This window comes from Clarias gariepinus, chromosome 24, assembly GCF_024256425.1.
Source record: "Clarias gariepinus isolate MV-2021 ecotype Netherlands chromosome 24, CGAR_prim_01v2, whole genome shotgun sequence".
In the NCBI taxonomy this organism is placed as follows: domain Eukaryota; kingdom Metazoa; phylum Chordata; class Actinopteri; order Siluriformes; family Clariidae; genus Clarias; species Clarias gariepinus.
Genome location: NC_071123.1, coordinates 19,651,813 through 19,676,601, shown reverse-complemented (window position 1 = coordinate 19,676,601; position 24,789 = coordinate 19,651,813). Strand labels below are relative to the sequence as shown.

General features: G+C 37.4%; 1 protein-coding gene across 1 annotated transcript; it reads left to right on the top strand.

Moving 5' to 3' along the window:
- Positions 1 to 4,513: 4,513 nt before the first annotated feature.
- LOC128512611 (WD repeat-containing protein 87-like) lies at positions 4,514 to 16,543 on the top strand. The gene is given in 7 exon segments (XM_053485964.1): positions 4,514 to 4,576; positions 5,398 to 5,419; positions 7,095 to 7,102; positions 8,632 to 8,692; positions 11,570 to 12,613; positions 12,834 to 12,905; positions 13,288 to 16,543. Coding segments are annotated over 7 exon segments (2,601 nt in total). The 3' UTR covers positions 14,619 to 16,543.
- The last annotated feature ends 8,246 nt before the right edge of the window (positions 16,544 to 24,789 follow it).

Here is a 24,789-nt window from a genome sequence, read left to right as displayed (position 1 = left end):
AACAGAAAAGGTAAGAGGAGTTAGCATCATGCTAAAGTACATGTTAGTCACCAACGACTCAATAACCTGTTAAACTAATCCTCCAAATACACCGTGGAATTGTGCTTTCTAACAGTGTGTTTGTGTGAGTTAAGTTGTTTAAAAGGATGACTCTCTCTTTCTGTGTGTGTTTAGGATTTTATTAGTTTGAACCGACAGAAAGAGATAAAGATGACGACTGCAAACAGTAAGTTACATTTACAGAGATAAATTTATGTGTACTATTAACTGGGGATTAAACTAACTGTGTGTGTGTGTGTGTGTGTGTGTGTGTGTGTGTGTGTGTGTGTGTGTGTGTGTGTGTTTCCTACACAGATGAGTTTAAACTCATTGGTTCCAGTGATAGAGATCGTTATAATCACTCTGCTGTGACTCTCTCGTGTCGTCTGTCTCCTGAAATCAGTGCTGTTAACATGGAGATCCGGTGGTTTAAGGAGACAGACTGTGTTTGTGTCTATAAGAACAGACAGGTGACAGAGGGGAGACGTTACGAGGGCAGAGTGAGTCTGTTCACTCAGGAGCTGGAGAGAGGAAACGTCTCCTTACAGCTGAGAGACTGTACACTGTCAGATTATGGACTTTACCTGTGTCAGGTCACTGATGGAGACAAAACAGAGGAGATTACAGTAGGAGTGTGGGGTAAGTGTTTATGAATAAACTCTACATCATCATCTGTGCTTCTTATCACAGTACATGAAACACACACTCAGTATTCAGTATGAGGTTCAGTATACAGGGTGCTAATGTGGAGTGGAGTTTATTTTAGTTCAATAAACAGTGAGTGTGTTTTTCACTCTGATACACACCTGCACAAGGGCCTAAAAGCAGCAGCTTGTACAAATACTAATTAAATAGTGAAGGATAAGTGAATCACATGTTACTTTTCCAGCTAATCAGGGATTCGTTCAATATAACTTTACATCAGAGACATTTTTACATCAGAGACGAAATTTAATTACACACTAAATGTGGCCTTTAGATTGTTAGTTATTTGATATTTAATAGAACAGATAATAAATATAGTGCTGAGAAACCAAACACACACATTGAGGTTAAAGTGAGACATACAATGGACTACTGACTAACCTCAACTAACCTCAACTATAAAGAGTAACTATTAAAAAATGTAAAAATGTTAATTGGTCTGGATAAGGGTGTCTGCCAAATGCCATAAATGTAAATGTCTGATGTTTGAGATGTTTAGAGTAAGAATATCTGACTAGTGGTTAATAACAGGTGTATAACAGTCCAGAGAACACACATTAGTTAGTAAGGTATCTGACTTGGCACACACTAATGCACTGTGTACACACTTCTCCACTTCTATACGGCTGTAAATTAATAACAGAGACTAATAACAGGAGTTACAGCTTTTAGTGTTGGACTTGTGTTTTACACAAATCAGTCCACAAACTGATCCACAAGTTCACTCAGCTCCTGATTCTGCATTGGCATCAGATCCTCTCCCTGATGAATAAGGTGGCGGCTTTGCTCTGTGGCAGAGAGAGAGGCAACGGCTAAGGAGCGAGGAATTGGTTCAATCCACCATTTCAAAAGATTAATATGATACAGCTCAGTGCTTTTGCACATACCTGGCTGTTGCAGATGATAGTTTACTGGCCCAACTTGTTCCGCAACGGTTAAGGGTCCTTGCCAATGTGCCATAAACGTGAATGTAGCACTGGGGAGAAGCAGCAGTACTCGATCGCCCACCTTACGCATGACTGAGCCGGCTGGTCGTAGGTGTGCTTCTTCTTCTCTTGTGCCTTTTGCAGGTGCCGTCGCATGATAGGGAGAACTTTGTTGATATTTAAATCAACCTGAATGGTGAGGGCTGCTCCTCAAAGGCTTCCTTGGCACACATCACACTTTAGTTTTGACATGAATGGCGTACCTTGGTCTGTGAGTACTTCTTTGGGACGGGTTTAGCAGGTGCTGTACACTGACCGGTGGGACAGTCCTGACAGAAGTCGCGTAACTCCACATTGAGCCTCGGCCAGTGAAATCTGTCCTTAATTTTCTCAGTAGTGTTTTGCACGTCCCAAGGTGACCTCCAAAGGGTGTGGAATGTTCCAGGTGCATCACAGTGTGGATTTTAGCCTGTGGGACGACCTGAGATCACATTCAGATTCACGTTGTTTTGTATAATTATACATATAAGTTATTTTCTACAAAGTGATATAAGGCTGGCCGGGGCTGCGGGGCGTCACAACACACTCTTACAAGTGAAGCGCACTCTTACAAAGATTCTAAATATCTACAGGGAAACCTTGGATTACGAACATAATTCGTTCCAGAAGTTTGTTAGTATTTCAAAACACTCGTAAATCAAAGTGAATTTCCCCATAAGAAATAATGAAAACTAATTCGGTCCACAGCCCAAAAAAATTAATAGATAAAAATAAATAATAAAAAATATGAAGTAAAAATAAAACAAATTAACCTGCGCTTTACCTTTACAAAGAATCGCGAGAGAGCAGTGCGTGTGTGTGTGTGTGTGTGTGTGTATGTGTGTGTGTGTGTGTGTGTGTGTAGTGGGCCGTGGATTTGCACGTGGCATTACAGTTAAAGCCTCGCACTTCATTATTGGAAATTATTGACTTTGGAAAAGTAAAGATGTAAAATTGCGTCAGAGACAGAAGCGTTGTTACATGGAATTTGTCAGAGTGGAAGTTCTTTAGTCTTTAATAGTCTGGTCTGAGCTTTAGGCAGAGATCACTCATGTAAGTAAGGCACTGCACATAGCAGTCTCACTGGACTGAAGTTTTCAACAATAATTTTCTCTGCACATCTAATGACGACTAAATGAGCTGCTTATTCAGAGTTCAGGAGGAAACACCACCGAAAACGGAATTAATTAATGCTGTAATAATAACTCTAATAATAATTATTAATGCTGTAACGTCCATATATTTTTCCTGATACAGATAGAAATGTAAATAAACGTGGTGATGCTCAGCATTTTCATTTGATATGAAGTGTCTTATTCACCAGTTGATCACAGATGTGTGTTACTGCACCGAGTATTTAATTGTTTAATTATAAATTATTTATTATTTACTATCATGTTGTGTTAATATAAATATTAAACTTTTAGCTGAACATCTTTAAACTAAAAGCAAAGAATGAAGATATTCTGTCTGTAAATCATAAGTTTTTCTCATTATATTTTATCTAACATTACATTTCTCTCTGTTGTTTCACGCGACACCTTCAGTAGTGGTAAGTAAATAACTCGACTTCACACTAATGATAAACACTGATATTTTATAAACTTATCACATGTATTAGATTTTAATTCAGGAATCAAATAGAAACATAAAAAACTATTTTCAGATGATGTTTATGTGAAGGACTCTGATCAGTAAGTGAGATTCCACTTCCATCAGTCAGCTTCTTTCCCACAATGCATCTGTGTGTAACCCCACTGCACTGCAATAATGTAGACAGAGACGTTTACCATGTCGACTAAAAGACACAACAAACATGTAACATATAACACACACCACTGCCAGACTCCATCAGAATCTCATACAGAATCATATAAGAATAAAAATATAACATTTCCCAGGATTCCTCTGGATGGAACAGTTCTCTATTCTGCAAGTGTCCAAGTAACATATCAGTATTTTTTTTATTATTTTAATGAGCTGTGATACATAATTGTGTTCTTACTGAAACACAGAGTGACATGACATTTCCTGACACTTCACAATAAACATAAATCAGAGCTTTAACAGTGTTCAGTGCTTGTAGACATAATAATTGCCATCACTCGCTCTGTATAACAATCACACCATATTGTGAAAAAGCATTGAAGAGTTGACTCGGCCTAGCGTTTAGTCTCTTTAAGCTAACAGTAGTAAGTCATGTTAATGCACACAGCATAAAGACAACCTGACTGAACTGAGAACAGAAGTCCTTCACTTCATTTATAAAACTTCTATAATAGGAGAGAGGGATTTAGGAGTGAAAGAGAGAAAAACAGAACGAGATCACACATCTTCCCAAGTCTACTGCGACATATCATATGCTGTCGTAACCAATATATAGACGAGGCAGTAGCAAAGCACATCATTCTGTTATCTGTTCAGTGTTTTACATTGATAAATGTCTGTGTTTTTAATTAAAGGAAGTGGGAATCTGATATTCTGTATATTCCTTTATGTACTACAATAGCACATAGATATATTACAGAATATTTAACTATAGATTAAAAATACACAGAGGGAAATGCACATATACTGACATACTGTATATTGGTAAATACATGCAGATATCAGAAAATAGTATTTTCCAATAAATCACAAGATATTTCTGTTCCTTAAGGGGAACTAGCGGTATATTAGCACAATGCTACATTATACAGATTTACTGTGTGTGATGACTGATTGTTGTCTAGTTTTCCTCTTTTTTATTAAGACACACATCAGCTGTGTTTTAACCAGAGTAACAGTTACTTTCACATTTTCACATGGAACAATTCACATTTGTAATCATGCATTAATTCTTCACTCTCTATTATTTACTTTCACAGGTAAAATTCTTTGGTGAGTATAAAGTCTTTTCTCTGATAGTGATGTGTTGATGTTGCATGAATAATATATTTATTGTGCAGATGAAATAGATTGGACTGTGCTGTGTGTTCAGAGTGCAATAACACACACACACACACACACACACACACACACACACACACACACATTATTCATTTATTATTTACGGCAAAACATTTTCATGTTGATTTGTTAGATTTCATACAAATCAGAAAATTGTTTGCACTAAAAGCACAGAGTGAAGATTGTGTAGCAGATATTCTGACTGTAAATCATAAGTTTTTCTCATTATATTTTATCTAACATTACATTTCTCTCTGTTGTTTCACACGACACCTTCAGCACGGGTAAGTAAATAACTCGACTTCACACTAATGATAAACACTGATATTTTATAAACTATTCACATGTATTAGATTTTAATTCAGGATTCAAATAGAAATATAAAAGCATACAAAATCATATAAGATAAAAAATATATATATTTTACAAGTGTCCAAGTACGATATCAGCATTTTGTTTTATTTCTATAAGAAGTCAGTCATAATTGTGTTCTGATATTCTGTATATTCTGTAACACGGGTCTCACGAGGGGCTGAACCACACATAAATACTCTGCACTGTTCAGAACGGGCAGGTCCACAGGCTGCTACCCCACGGAGTTCTGAACAGGCCGAGGCGCGGCCAGGTAGACACGCGGTTGCCAGGCAACACTGCAGTAAGGTAATCAGTGTGAACGCGAAACACCTGGTGACATGTTCATTTAGGGTCTGATACCTCCGCACTTCGTGTGATCATTTAGGTTGCACCGGTACGGTATGAGGGCCAAAGAAAGATAGAAAGGAAGAAAGAAAGATAAAAATATAAAAAGAAACGGAAAGACAGACACAGAGCGTTCTCAAGAGAGGGAGAGAGGCAAAGACCCAGCCTCTGTCTCCCTACACCGACGTGAGAGAGAGAGAGAGAGAGAGAGAGAGAGCAACACGCCTCAGTTTTCTCTCTTATAAATCCTCGGTAAGGTCGAAGGCCCAGAGAGGATCTAAAGTTTTTTTTTAGTTATCAGAGCCCCATCCGTTCTCGTGTATTTGGCGGAGCTCTGTTTATTTTTGAGTTTTCAGTTCTGTTTTGTTTCCTTTTCCTAATTAATAATCCCACGCCATCTCGAAACGGGAAGGTCTTCCCATCCGCATCATAAGCACTTTCACAACCTCCTGTTTCATTCACCCCCTCTGAAGCCCTTCGTTAGGGCTCTTATAAACATCAAAATATCTCATGGTGCGGCTCTCCATACCGCACCACGTAACATATTCCTTCATCTACTACAATAGCACATAGATATATTACAGAATATTTACCTATAGATTTAAAATACACAGGGGGAAATGCACATATACTGACATACTGTATATTGGTAAATACATGCAGATATCAGAAAATAGTATTTTCCAATAAATCACAAGATATTTCTGTTCCTTAAGGGGAACTAGCGGTATATTAGCACAATGCTACATTATACAGATTTTCTGTGTGTGATGACTGATTGTTGTCTAGTTTTTCTCTTTTTTATTAAGACACACATCAGCTGTGTTTTAACCAGAGTAACAGTTACTTTCACATTTTCACATGGAACAATTCACATTTGTAATCATGCATTAAATCTTCACTCTCTATTATTTACTTTCACAGGATGATGATGAGGGTGAGTATAAAGTCTTTTCTCTGATAGTGATGTGAAAATTGTGCAGATGAAATAGATTGGACTGTGCTGTGTGTTCAGAGTGCAATAGCACATAGATATATGAGCATCATGAGCATAGTGTAGTGAACACAACAGACTGTGATCGCTGGCAGAACATTCATCATGCTGTTGTCTAGTTTGTCATTAGTGTTCTACACACACACACACACACACACACACACACACACACACACACACACACACACACACACACACAAATCAGACCTACACACTGATACTGAGAGATAAAAAACTGAAGGTTTTTTTATTGGATTGTAATTTCATAGTAATAACTCCTTTATAAAGTTACTGAGACTGACTAATATTACAAAAAGTCACACACACTAATATTTCATTTGATCACATGCTTTCCTTATGGTGTGTAATGTGGTGGATAATTCCTGTGTATAAATGCTTCCTCATGCTCACAGAGCCCAGCGTATGTCCAGGACATCTGGGAAGAATAATGATGTATTGATGTAATAACCTGGTCATTCAGTACATTTAATTAGATTATTTTTGTTCTGATTAGCCTCATTAACAAGTGGTTTTCTGATAGTCACACAGCTGTTTAGTCCCAATCCTGTGAGCTCTGTGATTTCTGATGTCACTTTAGTGAGGATGATTTTTTTTAATGATTTAACTTCTCCAAGTGTTTGATATCAGATCACGTATGTTTATAATTTTTTCAGTTCATATTTCTTTTATGAAGTTTACTGTTTTTTCTTTTTGTCCAGGTAGTGTACTGTATATAACTTTAGTGAGAGAAGTGAGTTAGAGAGTCCACGCTAGATAATAGTGCATGAAAGAGATTATAACAGAATGTGAGTGAGTGATTCAGTAAAATTGTTTCTTACAGAGTTAATATGATAAAGCTAAAGCCATTTCTTTACCAAAATCAGCAGAAAAACAGAAGAGAGACAAACTAATGCAGGACAAAACGTATTTACTGAGAACAGCCACAGAATGTTTATATCTAATACTATTCCATATAATACAGAGACATTTACAAACATTACCAAAGCATTTTTAGGAATCTAATCAAACTTTCTTTGTATTTTTGTCAAATCCTCAAGTAAAAGACATGGAGGTTATTCAGGTGAGTAAACTGTACTAAACTATTAATGTTCATAAATCTCTTACTGATACTAGCAGAATAAAAACATCTTAAATTGTTATAATAAGTCTATTACCCAGTGATGGGTTACTATGGTTACAGCTCACAGTGATGGTCAGAAAAACTATCACACGACTGACACATTGAATAGAAACATGGACATTGAGCTGTTTGTTAATGACATTTAACAGGCAGGATGCAAGTACAGATTAATATGTTAAATAAAAAAGTTTTTCCTTTATACATTAAACACGTGTGAACTATGGCTGTGGCTCGGCTACAAACTAAAGGCTAATGCTAATGATCGTGCTAATGCTAAAGCTAATACAAGCAAATAAAACAAAATACATTAGGATTCTAAACAGAAGACTTTGAAACACGACTTTAAATAGACAAACTAATTAAACTAAACAAGGTGCAGGTGATCACAATTAACATCATGTGACTGACATGTGAGGTGCAATGCATACTGGGAACTGAAGTCTGGAACAAACATGAACATGAAAGTCCTACAGAACACACACAACAGGAACACACAGGGAAAACATGACAGTTAACAATTTACTGTGATTACTGATGTCATAATTATTGATATGATTGTAAACAATTTGTTTAAACATAAACAAAATAAATCATAAAGCAAAAAAAAACCATGCTAAATAAATTATAACCTTCACACATGTCTTAAATTTCATTTATAGAGACATAAAAAGGTTTAATACATATTTAATTGAACATGAGGATCTGTGTAGAGACCCAACACCAGGAACAACATTAATTTACTTAAAACCATTTTATTAAAATCTGTAGGACAAATTTAATGTCACTTCAGAGAACAAATCCATGACAAACTCTCAGCGTCTGAATTGTGTTGTGTGTTTTAATCATGGCTGACTGATGGTCATGAAAGTATAACAAACATTAAAAATAAACTATTTATTGTCACAATTACAATAAAACACAATTAGTGTCGTATACGTATATTATTCAGGTTAGTGTATAATGTTAGTCATATCACCTATCACACACACACACACACACACACGCACACACACACACACACACACACACACACAGTGATGTGAACAGAGAAACACTTTATGTTTATTTAACACTTTATTTACATACAGTATGGAGTCAGGTATAAAACCTTCACCTTCAACCTTTATTCTCTTCTACAGAGAGACAGAAAATGGACAGAAGATGAGAGAATGAAAATGAAGAACTCGGCTCTACTGACTGGTGAGTGTGGAAGGAGCTACAAAAGTAAACACACCTGATCATGTGTTGTACAGTAAAGTGTTCAATAGTGAGATCTCCAGTAAGCATCTCAAACTCACAACTTTTTTTCCACACTCTCTATTATTATATTCTCTATTATAAACATTATTTAAATATTATGGAGAAAGCACACAGAAAGTGTTTATGGAGGAGTAAAAACTTAGTGATATTTACTACGTACACTTAACTTTTAATATCTGTAACTATGAATTAATCAAAGTCACATGTTTTAAACTCAAGGCGCTGGGTCCAAACACACCTTAAATGGGATTCAGTGATTGATGCCAAATCCTGAAACACACCTGAAACACATCACCCAGTGTACAGAGCAATAAATACAGTCTGCTGGGGAAAAGAAAAGATGAGAGAGGGACAGGAGACTAAGTACATGTCAGTTCCTAACAGAGACAGTCCTGTGTGAGTTCTCCATGAATCTCCTAATGTTAGATATTTTTAAGTTTGGAAAAAACAAAAAAAACAAAACAAAAAAAAAAAACTGCAAAGTTATTACTTGATATTTCAAACACTTGTTTACTTTGTTTTTCTTATTTAATACTCGGCCCTACTTTCAGTGCCTAGTTTAATAGATGTTAATTACTATAAAAAATATATTTAAAAATAATAAATAAATAAATAAATAAATAATGTTAAACAATGCTTACATGTACTGGGTGTGATTTGAGTTTGACATCCTGCTCTAAAGCTGGCGTTCTCACCCAGTGGGGCGTGGCTGTTGTACTGTTACATTAGAACATCAAAGTGCCGATGGACACATCATCAGATAGAGACAAATGTTTTGCCACTAGCTAGCTAATGTTTGGAGACAGTTACAAAATGGAGAACTTTTTGAAATAAAACTATGATGTGGGAGATAAACCTGTGCTAGTGAACGCTCCAAGACATGTGCTGTAATGTATTCAGTGATGTTAAATACATTAATTGTGTATTTATAGTGGCAGGCAGTGTGTTGAATGTTCTGAAATCATGTCAATTGAAGCTAAAAAAACATCAAAGTTTAAAAACACTTAAACACAAAGCACCCAAGATGTGTTGGGAAGCCAAAAGAACATTTTCTAATGAAAAGGGTCGTGTTTCTGGCACAACAGAAGGTCATCACAATATTAACAGTGCAGTCAGAAGCGTTGTTGAAAGATAGTTATTTGGTTTCTGCTCATATAGATGGAGCTTGTTTTGTATAACGGTTAAGATTTGTGCAGGGAGTTAATGGGGAACCCACTGCAAACACAATTTAGTCCATACCACTGTCTACTGATACCATGAGCAGAAGAATTGTTCTCATGAGTGATGACATTGAATGTCAACTTGTGGAAAGAATAAAGACACGCCGATAATTTGCCATACAGGGGGACAAGTTCACTAACGTTAGCAACGCTGCTTTATTGTTAGTTTTTGTTAGATTCCACATGGACAGTAATTTGCATGAAGATTTTTTTTTTTTGCAAAGAGCTTTACACAAGAACAGTGGCTTAGAGATAATGTTATGAGTTACGTTGATGATTTCTTTACTTAAAAAAGGCTTGATTGGAAATACTGTAATGGTGTTTGCACAGACAATAAGCTAAGATGATGACAGGGATACATCGTGGTGTTGTAAAACAGATCCAAGATAGAACCCCTGACACCAAGTGGACACACTGTCTCTTACTGTACATAGGGAAAGTCTAGCCATAAAGCAGATGTCACCAGAACTGCATGAAGTCATGAACGTGTCTTTGGAAATGGTGAACTATATCTATAAAAATGCACTGAACTCAAGGTGTTGTACAGCTCTGTGTGAAAGACTAGATGCAGATCATCTGCAGTTCTTGTACCACTGAAATATAATGGCTTTCAAGAGGACGTCAAGGAGGGACTATTTGTCATGTTTTCATTCCTAAGTGAAAGTCTGGGAGCCTCACCTCATGTCAACATATCCAGTATAACCCAGCATTAGACTCTGTTGTCACAAAAGTTTGCAGTTTTACTTCTCAATGGACAGATGACAAAGAATTGTTTGGTTTTTGGACCCTTTATCTGTGGATTCTGCTTCAGAAGACATGATTCTGTCCACTGTGTTGGAAGATGAACTGATGGATGAATCAGCAGACAGCAGGCTGAAGCTTCAGTTTAAACAAGTTGACCTTGATTCATTCTGAATACAACCTGACAGTCAGTGTCCATCCATGTCAAAATGGACAATCACATTTCTATTGCCTTTTACAACCACCTGTTTATATCAGTCAGAGTTTCCACTGTGACTTTCAGGAAATCAAAAGCACAAAACAAACTGAATACAACATTGAGTGCTACTCTGCATGTCAGCCTCTCACCCGTCCCACCTAGGCTTGATCTCCTTATTTCCAAGCAAGTCCAGGTGTCTCACTAGTGGGAAATGGAATATTTATTTTAGTTGTTACAGCTGACGGTGGCAAAACACATTACAGTCTTATTTATTATTTATTTTCACGTTATGCTTTTTCTTTATTTTGGGCCTTAAAATTCAAAAGGTTGAGAACCCCTACTCTAAAGCATGGATTATACAGATATTAAAATTAAAGCTTTTGAACATTTAGCCAGTTTTAAACTGACCTACATTTAGGTATATAAAATGTGATGATATTATAATAAGTAAGAGTGTAAAGTACCTTCATGGTTTTACTATAATAAAATCAATCAGTCAATGTTTTTAATTAATAAAATGTATCACTTTAGTTTTTCTAATAAATAATTACAAATTGTAATTTTGGCTTTAGTCATAACAAGCTGTACTTCTGTAACTGATGACTGATTATGATCACATTAATTATTCAGTTCACTCTCCTGCTTAATATTTTAAAGACCCGAAGGAAGCATTAAAATCACTGGAACATAAAGACCAACAGCTGGAGGATTATAAAAGACAAATAGAGAATAAAGATACAGAACTGAGAAACAGAGAGAAAATCATTGAGGAGAAAGACGCACAACTCAAAGATACAAATACAACACTAGAGAAGACGAGTAAAGAGCTAGAGGAGAGAGACAGAGCTCTACATGAGAGAGATCAACAACTGAAACTGAAAGACACACAGATACAGGAGACACAAATACAAGTGGAGAAAAAGGACAACAGACTTGTGGAGAAGGAGAAAAAATGTAATGAAAAGAATGAAGAGCTGAAGATTCTAAAAGAACGTTTAGAGACTAATGAGAAGACTCTTTCTGAGAGAGACGCAGTGTTAATGGAAACTAATAATAAACTTAAACATGCTACTGAACAAGTTAAAGAGAAAATCTCACAACTGGAGAATATGAACAAACTGCTGAGTAAGAAAGAAACACAGCTGAAGAACACAGATAAAGAGCTGGAAACCAGTAGAAACAAATTGGAGACACTGGGACAGGAGCTGCAGGATGAGAGGAGACAACTACAAGAGATGATAATCGTACTGGAGCGACAGAAAACTGAGTTAACAGAAAAAAACAAACAGCTTGAAGAGACAGAGAGACGTCTAACTGAGAGAGAGACACAGCTAATGGAGAGAGACAAACAGCTTCAGGAGAAAGACAAATGCCTAACAGAAAACCAAAAAATGCTTCAGATGAAGGACAAGACACTGGAAGAGAAGGACACACTGCTCAGAGGGGTGAAAGAAGAATTAGATAGAACAAATCACATGTTAGAAAAAGATCATTCTCAGTTGAAAGAGAAAGAAAGACAACTGGAGAGTGTAATGAAAGAACTGGAATCCAGTAAAAACAAACTAACTGAAAGAGACAAACAGCTTCAGGAGAAAGACAGACTTCTAGAGGAGAAAACAAAGCAGCTGCAGGAACAGACAGATCCAGAATCATCAGCCCCCATCAGGAGAAGAAACAGCAAGGACACGTTACCTCCATATAGTGAGTAATTTGTTACTTGTATTAATTAAAATTATTTTTTTTATGAGTACAACTAGTAAATCTACACCTAATAAATCATATGTAAGGACATGAAATATACCATAATGATACGTAATGATGCAACTCTTCAGCTACTGTAAGGAAGTGTAATTTAAACAGTGAAAGTGATTAATTATAGAAGAATGTCTCTCTCATTCTGACTGGTTCTGATGTTTCCTAGTGAGTGGAGAGACTCAGGACTCAGCAGCACCAATCAGGAGAAGAAACAGTATGGAGGGACGTCGTCCTACATGTAAGTGATTAATGTTAGTTGTTCAGTGTGTAACTCAACACTAGTTTAGGGGTAGATGTCTATAAAGAGACAGAATAAGCAGATTTAGACACTTAATTAGATTACAGTGAAAAGATTAATATTGTAACTCTGGCATAAAACAGTATCAGTAACAAATAATGAGAAATAGAAGCACATGTTAGCCTTCACCTGCCATGATTGATCTCTGTCATGTGATAGGGCAAAGATCACTCATGGGTGGGGCTTCCAATACCACAAATTTGTTTCACGTAAAAGGCTTAGGCTTACCTGATTTAATCATTATTGTCCTACAGTCCACCATGCAGTAAGTGCACAATGCAGTAAGTGATTCTGTAGTAAATTATTTATTCTTTATTTTCAGTGGGTGGAGAATCGTCTAGTCCACATTCTCCAGTGTCGGTTCCTGTAGCAGAACTGAGGCTGGTGCTGCTGGGGAGGACTGGGTCTGGGAAGAGTGCAGCAGGAAACATCATCCTGAGCAGAGAGGAGAGGAACCAGGCTGCTACATCTACAGCTACATCTACATCCACCCAGCAGAGTGAGAGCACACAGGGGGAGGTGGCTGGGAGGAAGGTGACTGTGGTGGACACTCCTGACTGGTTCTCTCCTGGATTCTCTCTGGAGAAGCTGAGACAGGATGTGGGACTCTGCGTCCATCTGTCTTCTCCAGGACCCCACGCCTTCCTCCTAGTCATACCTATAAAGCAGCCTACAGGAGAGGAGAGAGGGATGCTGGAGAAAATGGAGGAGATTTTTGGAGAGAGATGTTGGAGAAACACCATGATTATATTCAGTGTTACTGATGATGTTCAGAAGAACCACATTGAGGTGTTCATCCAATCAGGAAACCAGGAGGTCCAGAGACTTGTAGAGAAATGTGGGGACAGGTTTTACTGTCTCAACATTAAGGAGAGTGGGGATGGTTCTAAGGTCTCAGAGCTGCTGAAGAAGATAGAGAAAATGGTGGAAGGAAGCAGAGAGAAATTCTACAGCAGTGAGATCTACCTGGAGACAGAATCTCAGATTAGAGCGATGGAGACTAAGATCCTGGGGGAAAGAAAAGAGAAAATGATAAGAGAGGAGATTAAAGTGAAGGAAAAAATAGATAAGGAGGTGCAGGACTCTCTGAGAAAGCTAGAGGGAGTGATCCAGGAGCATGAAGGAGACATCAGACAACTGAATGACCGAACAACTGAACTGGAGAGAAAGATGAAAGAAGAGAGAGATGAAGAGAAAAAGAAAGAACTTGAGAGGGAGCTGAAACAAGAGGTAGAGCGAAGGACAGAAATGAAAGAAAAGGTGAAGAAACTAAAAGAAAAGAGAGAGAGGGAGAGGCGAGAGATGGAGGAGAGGCATCAACAGGAGATGGAGGAGATCAGGGAGGCGTATGAGGGAGAGGTCAGGATGGAGACAGAGAGAAACCTCATGAAGATCATCCTGCCTGAACTCCAGAGAAACATTTTGGCCTCAAAAACAAAGATGCAGGAAGAGTTCAGCAGACAGATGGAGGAGAAGAACAGAGAGCTGGATACTCTTAAACAGAAACATTCAGATCTCACAGAGACTCACAGTCTGTGTAAAGAGGTTTATGGGAAAGCTGTGATCAGCTCAGAGTCAGAGAGAGCAGCTGTAACAGGAGAAATGTCGAAGGGAATCTTTCAGTCATTGACTGACTATTTTGTCACTGGATAACAGAGTTTATAAAACCATGACACTCAAGCAGTCTGCAAATAGTCTTTCAGCCAGTGATTGTGGACGGGGACAAAAGAAAATCAGCCCTGGCCTTTTTGCTCCAGGCAGCTCAACACTACAGTAGAAGAATTGGTCTAGACAGACACCACCCATGTACAGTACATGTCAGAAAATTTAAATATCCTGGAAAAGCATGTTGTTTGTTTTCGTTTGTTTGTTTGTTTGTTTGACTCACAGTCTGCTTGAATAGGTTTATGAGAAAACTGTGAAAAGCAGCTTTGAGCCAAAGATAGCAGCTGTAACCGTAGAGGCATTGTAGGGAATTTAAATAATTATTTCACTGAATAACAGAGTTCATAAAGCCCCAGACACTCACCCAGTCAGAAACTGAGCGTGCAATCCAGAAACAGTGGACAGAGCTGGACTGGGATAACAATCCAATTAATTTTTTCTAGCTGCACTGCATATAAGTTATCTTGCTTTTCAAACACACACACACACACACACACACACACACACACACTAGGATAAGCTACCTCTCAATAAGATCCTGTTATCATGAAGCTCCTTCCTAGGGCACTGGAGACTCATTGGTAGGTGTTTTGCCTGCCATGCAAAAGGCCCAGGTTCGATTCCCAGCTAGTGCCCAAACCACAGCCACTGGATGCAGTGCCGGTCCCAAGCCCGGAAAAATGGGAGGGTTGCGTCAGGAAAGGCATCCGGTGTAAAACCTGTGCCAGGTTGTGGTGTGGACTGGATATTCCGCTGTGGCGAACCCTTGTTTTATCCTTGTCGGGAGCAGCCGAAAGACCAACAACGTCATGAAGCTCCTCCCTACTGATTCAGCTCCCTCTCCTCCTGCTCCTCCTCATTCTGCCCTTCACTCCGGCCCTCATCATCGATTACAGTTCACTCCTGCTCTCCTCTATGACTCTAAACCTGCTCTTCTACACCTGTCTGATGATGTTACACAATGAAGAGGAGGTGACTGCAGCAGTCTCTACAGATGTCTGGAATCTTTGCACATTTGGCTGCAAACTTCTAAGCTTTTTCTCACAGAGCTTTTACAAATGACCTATTTTTATATGGGCGGAGCTAGGTACTTCATCACTATGGTGTCATGTGATTGGACTTATGCTGTCAGCAGACAAATCAGTGGGTCCCTCAGTGGATCCCAGTCTCTCCGTGAAAGGCAAAAAAAATAAATCAATAACTGTAATAATAATAATAATAATAATAACAATGTGTGTGTGTGTGTGTGTGTGTCTCCCGGTTGATCTGCCCCAGACTGGTTAGTGTATCAAAAAATAACTCTTCTTCTCTTAGCTTAAAACTTAGCTCAGACACACTTCTTCTTGATTTAATCCTAACACTGAAGAAATAATATTATGCCTCAATGTGTTTGATGCCTTTTATACAATAGAATTTTGACAAAATAATATGTGAATATAGAAGCACATTATATCTATTTATATTTACAGTTTATGTTGTCGTACATCCTCAAAACACTAGTTGCTTCTATAATTAGTATTATAACATCTAGGAGCACAATCACCTGACTGTTAGGTCATGGGCGGTTATACAACCATTTCACTGCATATCATACTGTGTATGACTGTTTATGATTGTATGTGACAAATAGAATTTGTGCTGAATTTGAATTCAAACTAAGAATAAAGTGTCAGAGAACCTATTGATTCTTACTGTAAGTGCAGATGTGTTGATGGTTTTACAGATGTTTTCTGTCCATTATTTGTTTGTTTGTTTGTTTGCTTGTTTTGTGTTGGAATGTTTTCATTAAAGGTCCCACACGTCCCATTTTTCATTAAATGTTAATATGATTCTTTAGGGTCCTAATGAAAAGTTTGTAATATACTTTAATTAAAAATTCTCAATGGTTGTGTAAAAAAAACACTACTTTTACCTGGTAAAAACTAGCTCTGTTCTCAGCAACCTGTTTCAGTACATTCTAATTTAAATGCTCATGACCTCTGCTGAGCCTCCCCCCCCCCCCCCCCCCCCCCAAAGTTCTGTGGGGCGTGTCTTCATAACACACGTAGGGTATAGCCACGGGAGTGCAGTCCAGTGCGGGCAGTGCTTTGTGGGTAATGCAGTCCAAACTTTAAAACGCTGGAATATAGAGCCTGAGCCTGTTTTCTTAAGTAGTTCTTAGTTTGATTTAAGTACGGAACCTACCCGGAAGTTTGTAATATCGCCTGACAACGCAGAAACTAAAAGAATGGACATGCATCGACGTGTTTGCCTTTCTCATCACTGCATGGGCATGAATTAATGGGCTGTTACGCTGCCGCGAGCAACAACAACATGAAGCGGAGAAGCTTACTGAGAAAGATACAGACGCGATGTGTTTACTGATGTGTTTACATGACTTCTTAATCTTCGACAGACATCGTTAAAAACCATCTAAGATTACAAAGGTAAGCATAATATAGTTTTCCGACTACGTACACAGTTTGCAACTAGACAATCACCTTAATGCATTGTTTATTATAAACGGGCGATTAGGGATTATATAGAGACGGATGTACACAGAGAAGAAGCCATAACCATGTTCTATGAGAGTATAAGTTAACTTACACTCCGCATTCATCGTGATTATTAGAAAAGGCGATCTGCAAAGAGTCATAGGAAAAGGAATTACACTCACTGAGCCTGGTGAAGATGAAGCAGGAACACGAAGCATTAGTACAGATCCATTTTTTAAGAGCTGCTTCCTAGTAAAACCTGCTTTATATTGACCCGCGTTTATAAAGCAGTCTGGTGAAAAATGATTATCGCAAACATGACCGCATTTAGGTAGATCGGCAGGGACGTTAGCTTTAAAAACTAAATTCAGCCACTGCGTCCCCAGTGGCTCAGATACCTAACCCTAGGTAGGTACCCTAGGTCACTAACCCTAGGTAGTGAATGACGACTGCTGTGTTCGCTATTACACCCAACAACTGTACAATACACTCGCTTAGGCAGCATTTTGCTCCAGCGGCGAAAAACAATGGCCAACAGCTTCTTCTCACTCTGGGCGGGTCTTTGCTAAAACACCAGTGTCAATCAACTAGTGTAGGAGCGGCCTCTTGTGGTGTGGCGTCACAGTGACAGGCATTTGTGATTGGCCTGATTTCAGAAGGGGCATCTTATTGTAATAAATGAAAAGAAAACCACTGGGCGGCTCTTTATCATCGTAGAGTGGTTGTGTACACACTCTCCTAACACACAGTTCAGTCCAAACTGCTTGAAAAAATGCATGTAGGCCTGTATGACCCCTATAAAGTTTTTTATTTAAACGACTTGAGCGTTTTAATTTTTGTCAGTCAAAACTCATTAAGGAGATTTATTATAGATTAATAGCTACTTTTGACCCTCAACACACGTCTTTTTCTTTTTTTATCTAGTATAAATGTTCACATGTACAATATGTGTTTCATTTCTAGATTGTAATAGAAAAGAAATAAAAAACACAAACAATATGAAATGTTCTATTGTGCTCTGCTTATCTAAAATATAAAAAAATTCATCCAGATGTTTAGGAGTGATGTTTGTAGCTGTGTACGATCGAGGTGTGTAGTGGATGATAACACCAGGCCACACTAATGAAACACCAAATTATTCATGATCCACACCCACTATATCCACTATACTGTGCACTAGTTAGGGAAGTTTGGCATTTTATAAACGTTAAAAGCAATAATCAGGTTCCTGCAGTCACGCAATCCACTACAACAAGTTAGAATTCCATAAACTGTGTATTACAGAAACATCTAGAGTCAAATAAAGAGGGCAAATGATGGTCCTGAGCAACACCACCCTCACTGTGGAACAGTAATGTTCTGAGACATGTTGTAAGTTTTGTCATTAGATATTCTATCGTGAACAACATTGTGTGTATACACTACCGTTCAAAAGTTTGGGGTCACTTTATAACTCCATGATCGTTCCTTATTTCTTTCTACATTATAAAGGAATGCTGAAGGCGTCCAAAAATGCATTAATCTCCTTTGAACAGTTAATGGTGAGATGTTTCTGCTACTTCTGCTCTGTAAAGACTTCATAACGCCTCTAATCTGAGGTGCTGTTAATTGATCATTTGCTGATAACTCTAAATGAACTTCTTGTCTGTGGCAGAGGTAGGTTTTGGTCTCGCCCTCCTGGAATGGTCTCATGAGAGCCAGTTTCATTATGGTGCTTGACGGATTTTGCAAATGCACTTGACAATACTGTTCTTGCAAGAACTATTACAGAAAGGCTGACCTCTGTGTCTTAAAATAACTAACTGTTGTTTTTCTTGTTGTTACGTAATTACCTAATTTCACATGTGTTATTTTATAGTTTTGAAATCCCCAGTATTGTTGTAGATCACTAAACAAAAACAAAGAAATTTGCAAGTAACCCCAAACTTTTGAACTGTAGTGTGTGTGTGGAATGTTTCTGGTCTGCAGTGGTCAGGAGACACAAAATGTGATCCAATGAAGGAAAACCGGTGAACTGGTGACAGGGTTATGGGTGGCTGAGGCTCACTGATCCACATGGGGAGTGAAGTCTGGCCCGTGTAGTCTGATCCAATAGAAACACTAATGTAGATCAAACTGCTGAAAAGGTCAATGTTGGTTGTGATAGAAAGGTGTCAGAACACACAGTGCATCTCTGTTATGGTGGTAAAAGGGGGACCTACTCAATATTAGGGGCAAAGCATCAGTAATGAAATTCTCCACAGGATCTGCAGTGGATTTGGGATTCTGAGCTCAGATTTAAAGATATTCAAAGGTTGTGGGTTTGAGTTCCGCCACATTTGTGACTCAAAATAAATGAGGGGGTCAGCATTGGGGCATTTATAAATCAAAATATAAATGTGCATACAGTGGCGGTTTTAGGCATGGGCGAACAGGGCAGCCGCCTAGGGCGGCATTTTTTCATGACACGTGGGGGGCGGCACATGAACTTGGAGGAAAAAATAATAATCTGTGCCGCTAAGCGGTTTTCTATTTTCTATGATACCTGTGCAGAGTACAGTTCACCTCTCCCAAATAAAGTGGACAAGAAGGGGGGCTAAATTATGTCAGTGACACCTGACTTTCTTACAAATAATGCACATTTCATTCAAAATATTATAAACACAGACCAATAATTTGCACTTTTTTCATTTATTTAATTGTGTGAAATGGCTAATAAAAATTGGTAATAAAAAACGATTATGATGCGGAGGTGAATTGGTTTAGTCTTGACTTCTGGTCGTGAGTGACAGTTTTGGGGGAAATCTGTTGATTGTCGAATCGTCGATTACAAAGTAAACACAGCGATGGAGAGAAAATGGCCAAAGCTGTCAGGTGACCAATTTAGGATGAAAAGGAAAGAAGATGAGGAGAAACAGGCAAAAGATAAAGGTATGCAACAATGTTCTCGCTGTATGATTAAGGTATTCATGTCATTATGTTCATTAGTGGTATAACATTTACTCTTAAGTTTGTTAGCCTTCTTGCTTATGATGCTTGCTATGCTTACCTTGCTAAAAAAACACAATAAAAGCCTAATATGCAAACCATCACAGAAATTCTAATGGTTTCTATTAAATACCATTATAAACCATTAACATTTTCCAGTGAAACTATTACAAAATTCCTTATTGTACTGTGTTTCCGGCACTTTTCCAATAGGATTTCCCATCCCACCCACCAATAGAATTCATCATATACCAGCAGACAATGTTATACTTACCATTAAAACCAATACAATTCCCATTATAACCATTAAATCCATTACATCTTCTATTATTTTGGGGCAGGGTTCTATTGTTTTTTCAGCAGTGTATACAACATGAGATCTAATTAAATTTAACCACAAAATTATGCTTTGCAAAAAACTGTCGCAAGTACAGTTATTTATTTCCATTGTTTATGTTAATGTTGGCTCTAGCCAATATATTTACAATATATTTACAGTATACTGTACATAGCCAGTGTAATTTACATATGTGTAGATAGTTTAAAAGACATTTTCCATTTGCTATAACTCTAATTCTTAAATAATATTTGTTTGTATAGAGTATATTTATTTAAGTTATGAGTAGTTCATTTGTTTTTTTGCAAAAATTGGTCTGTTACGGAACGACATGTAGTATTACTACAATAAAACGTGTGGTTTGTACAAAATGTGACGTTTTGTCATGTTTTTTTGTTTTTATTTGTTTTTGTTTTTGTGGTGGCTTGGGGCGCCGGGAGGGAGTCTCGCTCGGGGAGCAATTCAGGGTGTAGAACCGCCACTGTGTGCTGATGCTGCCCCCTTGTGGACGATCTAAGTGTAGCAATACCAGAGGTACACTACAAAAATAGTCAAATTAAAGTCATCAAATTAATGAGTAAATTTATAAACAAATAGGCAGAAGAAATTCACAAAATAAATAATACAGATAGATCTACAGATCAGACTTTAAAATGTACAGCTGTTATGTTCATATAGTAAAACACTTAATGTTGTACACAGTGTATTAAAACATGTACAGGAACTGAACTCACAGTCTAAAACATTATAAACATTCATAATGACACACTGTTCATGTTTTGTGCTCAGATACAGAGTCACTTTTACTCCTTAATCTGGGGACTGGAGCTCTTCTGTTTCTAAACGTGATATTTTGTTTATGTGTTTATGCTTCTTTGTACACATATAAAACCAGAGTCCAGTCTGTATCAAATGTAGAGTTTAATATTAAAACTAAAGAGATACTTAATAAATGAGCTTAAATTAATCTTATTATTATTATTATTATTATTATTATTTAGGATATACAGTGGTGTTCAAAATAATAGCAGTGTGTTTAAAAAAGTGAGTAAAGCTCCATATTGATATAATAACTTTTAATTTAAATCACATAAATGCATTGGACTCCCTGCACATTATATTCTGAATCACAAAAATGTGCTAAATATATTATTATTATATATATTAATACAGTGTCATCATTCATCTTTATAAAGTGATGAATTTACCGTTTAAACAAAAATGCTTGAAGTTTAATCTTTCTTCTGCATCTCTGAGTAATATTTAGTTGTATAACCTGGTTTCTGAGAACTGCTTCACATCTGTGACAATTGTACTACACGCCACAATTCCCCTGCATTTCTTGGTTTTGCCTCAGAAACAGCATTTTTAATGTCAGGCCACACGTTTTCTATTGGATTAGGGCAGTGGTTCTCAAAGTGTGTGGCGCCCCACTAGTGGGGAATACAGACATGACAGGTGGGGCGCAATGAACGGGAGGGAATTAGTGGAAAATAATAGGAAAGTACCTATTCTAATTCATGCTTTTCTTTTTTGACAATAAAGATCGGACACTCGAAACTAAACAATCACATGTAAGGAAATGGATCATTAATTCAAGTAAATTAAAATAACAGAGAATATCAGAGAAAAAGTGGAACCATAGAGCAACAATAACGTATTATGTTAAGTATTACAATAACGTATTAAGTATTATATATGTAATTTCATTTATTCCAATGTGTATGCTGATGTTTCTGTATTTTTGTTTAAAAATTCATATTTTATCAGGCAGTACTAGTCTGGCATTTCTAGTTTCCAGTGTATTTTTAATCCTTCAGGCGCTGAACAGAAGGGAAGATCAATATCGTTCTACGCTTTTTGTTGCTGTGCGGCATTTTGCGATGATCCCTAAATCATTCGTTGCGCCGTAGAGAATAATGGTGTTTATGCTTCTAAACATGTATAGTTTAAGGCGGATGTAGCTTAAAGACAATATAGAGAGGAAATATATAGGCTATATGTGGGTATCTTTATTTGCGGCTTTATTTACACAGCTATTGAATTCGGAGATGCGAATATCAAACTAACTTTACTGCGGATGATTATTTTATGGCACATTTATTTTGCAGGAGTTTGTCAATGTACAAATAACAAATTATTTATCACAAGTTACACTAAATAAATATTGTTGTGGTAAAAAATTACAGGAAATGATTTTAAGTTTAATATAAGCAATATAAAAATATACATGTTGCATATGAAAAAAATATATAATTTATACAACTTTTTTTTATATTGCTTTTTTTATAATTAAATTCATTTGTTATAATTTGTAATTTGTAAACCATAAATCTATGAGTATATTATTTGAAAGAGATGATGTGGGGGGGGGAAGGGGATTTTAGAGCATAACACCGGGTCAGTAGCGTACTGTATGTAGTGAGCATAATAAAGTCAATAGATACATTTGTTACATGGACCACAAAAAAGCAGGTCATTCAGCATCATCAGCCTAATCAACCAAAAAGCCAGCCGAAAGGAAAATGATGAAGCCTATGTTGCGCTTGGATTCATGGTGGGGATGGTGGAGGCAGAAGAGAGACCCGTGTGTGTTTTGTGTCTTAAACCGCTGGCAGCAGACAGCACGAGACCCAACAAAGTGGGAAGACACTTAGAGACAACACACCCCAGTCACGTTAATAAGCCACTCGACTTCTTTGAAAGAAAGCTCTAGATAAGTGACGAAGTAAGCCTGTTATAACAATAGCACGTGTATTTTATCTGTTTTGAACTTGGTGTTATTTGATCTTATTGGTTTGGAAAGTGATATTTCAATAAATAGTACACTTGGCCATTTTCGTTATAATTTTGTTGACAAGTGGGGCTTGAAAATTCACCCACCCTCTTAAGTGGGAAATGACAGAAAATGTTTGAGAACCACTGGATTAGGGTCTGGGGATTGGGCTGGCCACTCCATAACGTCAATCTTGTTGGTCTGGAACCAAGATGCTGCTCGCTTACTGGTATGTCTGAGGTTGTTTTTCCATTTCAAGGGCATTTCCTCTTCGGCATTTGGCAACATGACCTCTTTAAGTTTTCCGTTTTTTTCCACGTCTTTCTGGTTTTGGTCTTCATTTTAAAGCTTAAAAATGGTTTGATATCATTTTAGCAGAGCAGCCGATCATTTTCTGCACTTCTTTGTATGTTTTTCCATCTCTAATCAACTTTTGAATCAAAGTACGCTGTTCTTCTGAACAATGTCTAAAACGACCCATTTGACTCTGATTTTCAGAGAGAGATGCACAGGACAACCTTTTCTGCATTTATTCTAAAATAAGGGGAACTTGTTTGACTTCTGTTTCTCACAGAATAATTTACCTCTCTAATTGAACTCCACACTGCTATTTTTTTTAACAGACTAATGTTTGTTTTTCTTCACTTACATTAAACTAATAATATATTTAGCACATTTTTCTTCATGTTGTGATTCAGTATAGAATGTGCAGGGAGTCCAATGCATTTATGTGATTTAAATTAAAAATTATTATATGGATATGGAGCTTTACTCACTTTTTTCAACACACTGCTATTATTTTGAACAGCACTGTATGTGCATAATTAAGAACTAATAGTACTGAGCCCAGGGGGCGGGGTTATCAGAGCTGAAGGGGTGGGGTTATCAGAGGAGAGGGACGGGGCTTTCTGTCTGTAATGGAGCTGAAAGTGAAAGTAATTCTGGACTCGGAAACAGAACAACTGCACCGTTACACTTCCTGATATAACGGTTTAAAACAGGAGGAATTTATACAGTGAACATTTACACACGATATTTAAACACTGTAATGAGGTAAATAGTGAAAATGAGCCGCTGTGAAATGTGGACAGACTTCAGCTAAAGCAGCAGATATGTTTATATGAGGAACAGAAAAGGTAAGAGGAGTTAGCATCATGCTAAAGTACATGTTAGTCACCAACGACTCAATAACCTGTTAAACTAATCCTCCAAATACACCGTGGAATTGTGCTTTCTAACAGTGTGTTTGTGTGAGTTAAGTTGTTTAAAAGGATGACTCTCTCTTTCTGTGTGTGTTTAGGATTTTATTAGTTTGAACCGACAGAAAGAGATAAAGATGGCGACTGCAAACAGTAAGTTACATTTACAGAGATAAATTTATGTGTATTATTTATTGCAGATTAAACTAATTGTGTGTGTGTGTGTGTGTGTGTGTGTGTTCCCTACACAGATGAGTTTAAACTCATTTTTCCCAGTGGTACAGATGAGTATAATCGCTCTGCTGTGACTCTCTCGTGTCGTCTGTCTCCTGAAATCAGTGCTGTTAACATGGAGATCCGGTGGTTTAAGGAGACAGACTGTGTTTGTGTCTATAAGAACAGACAG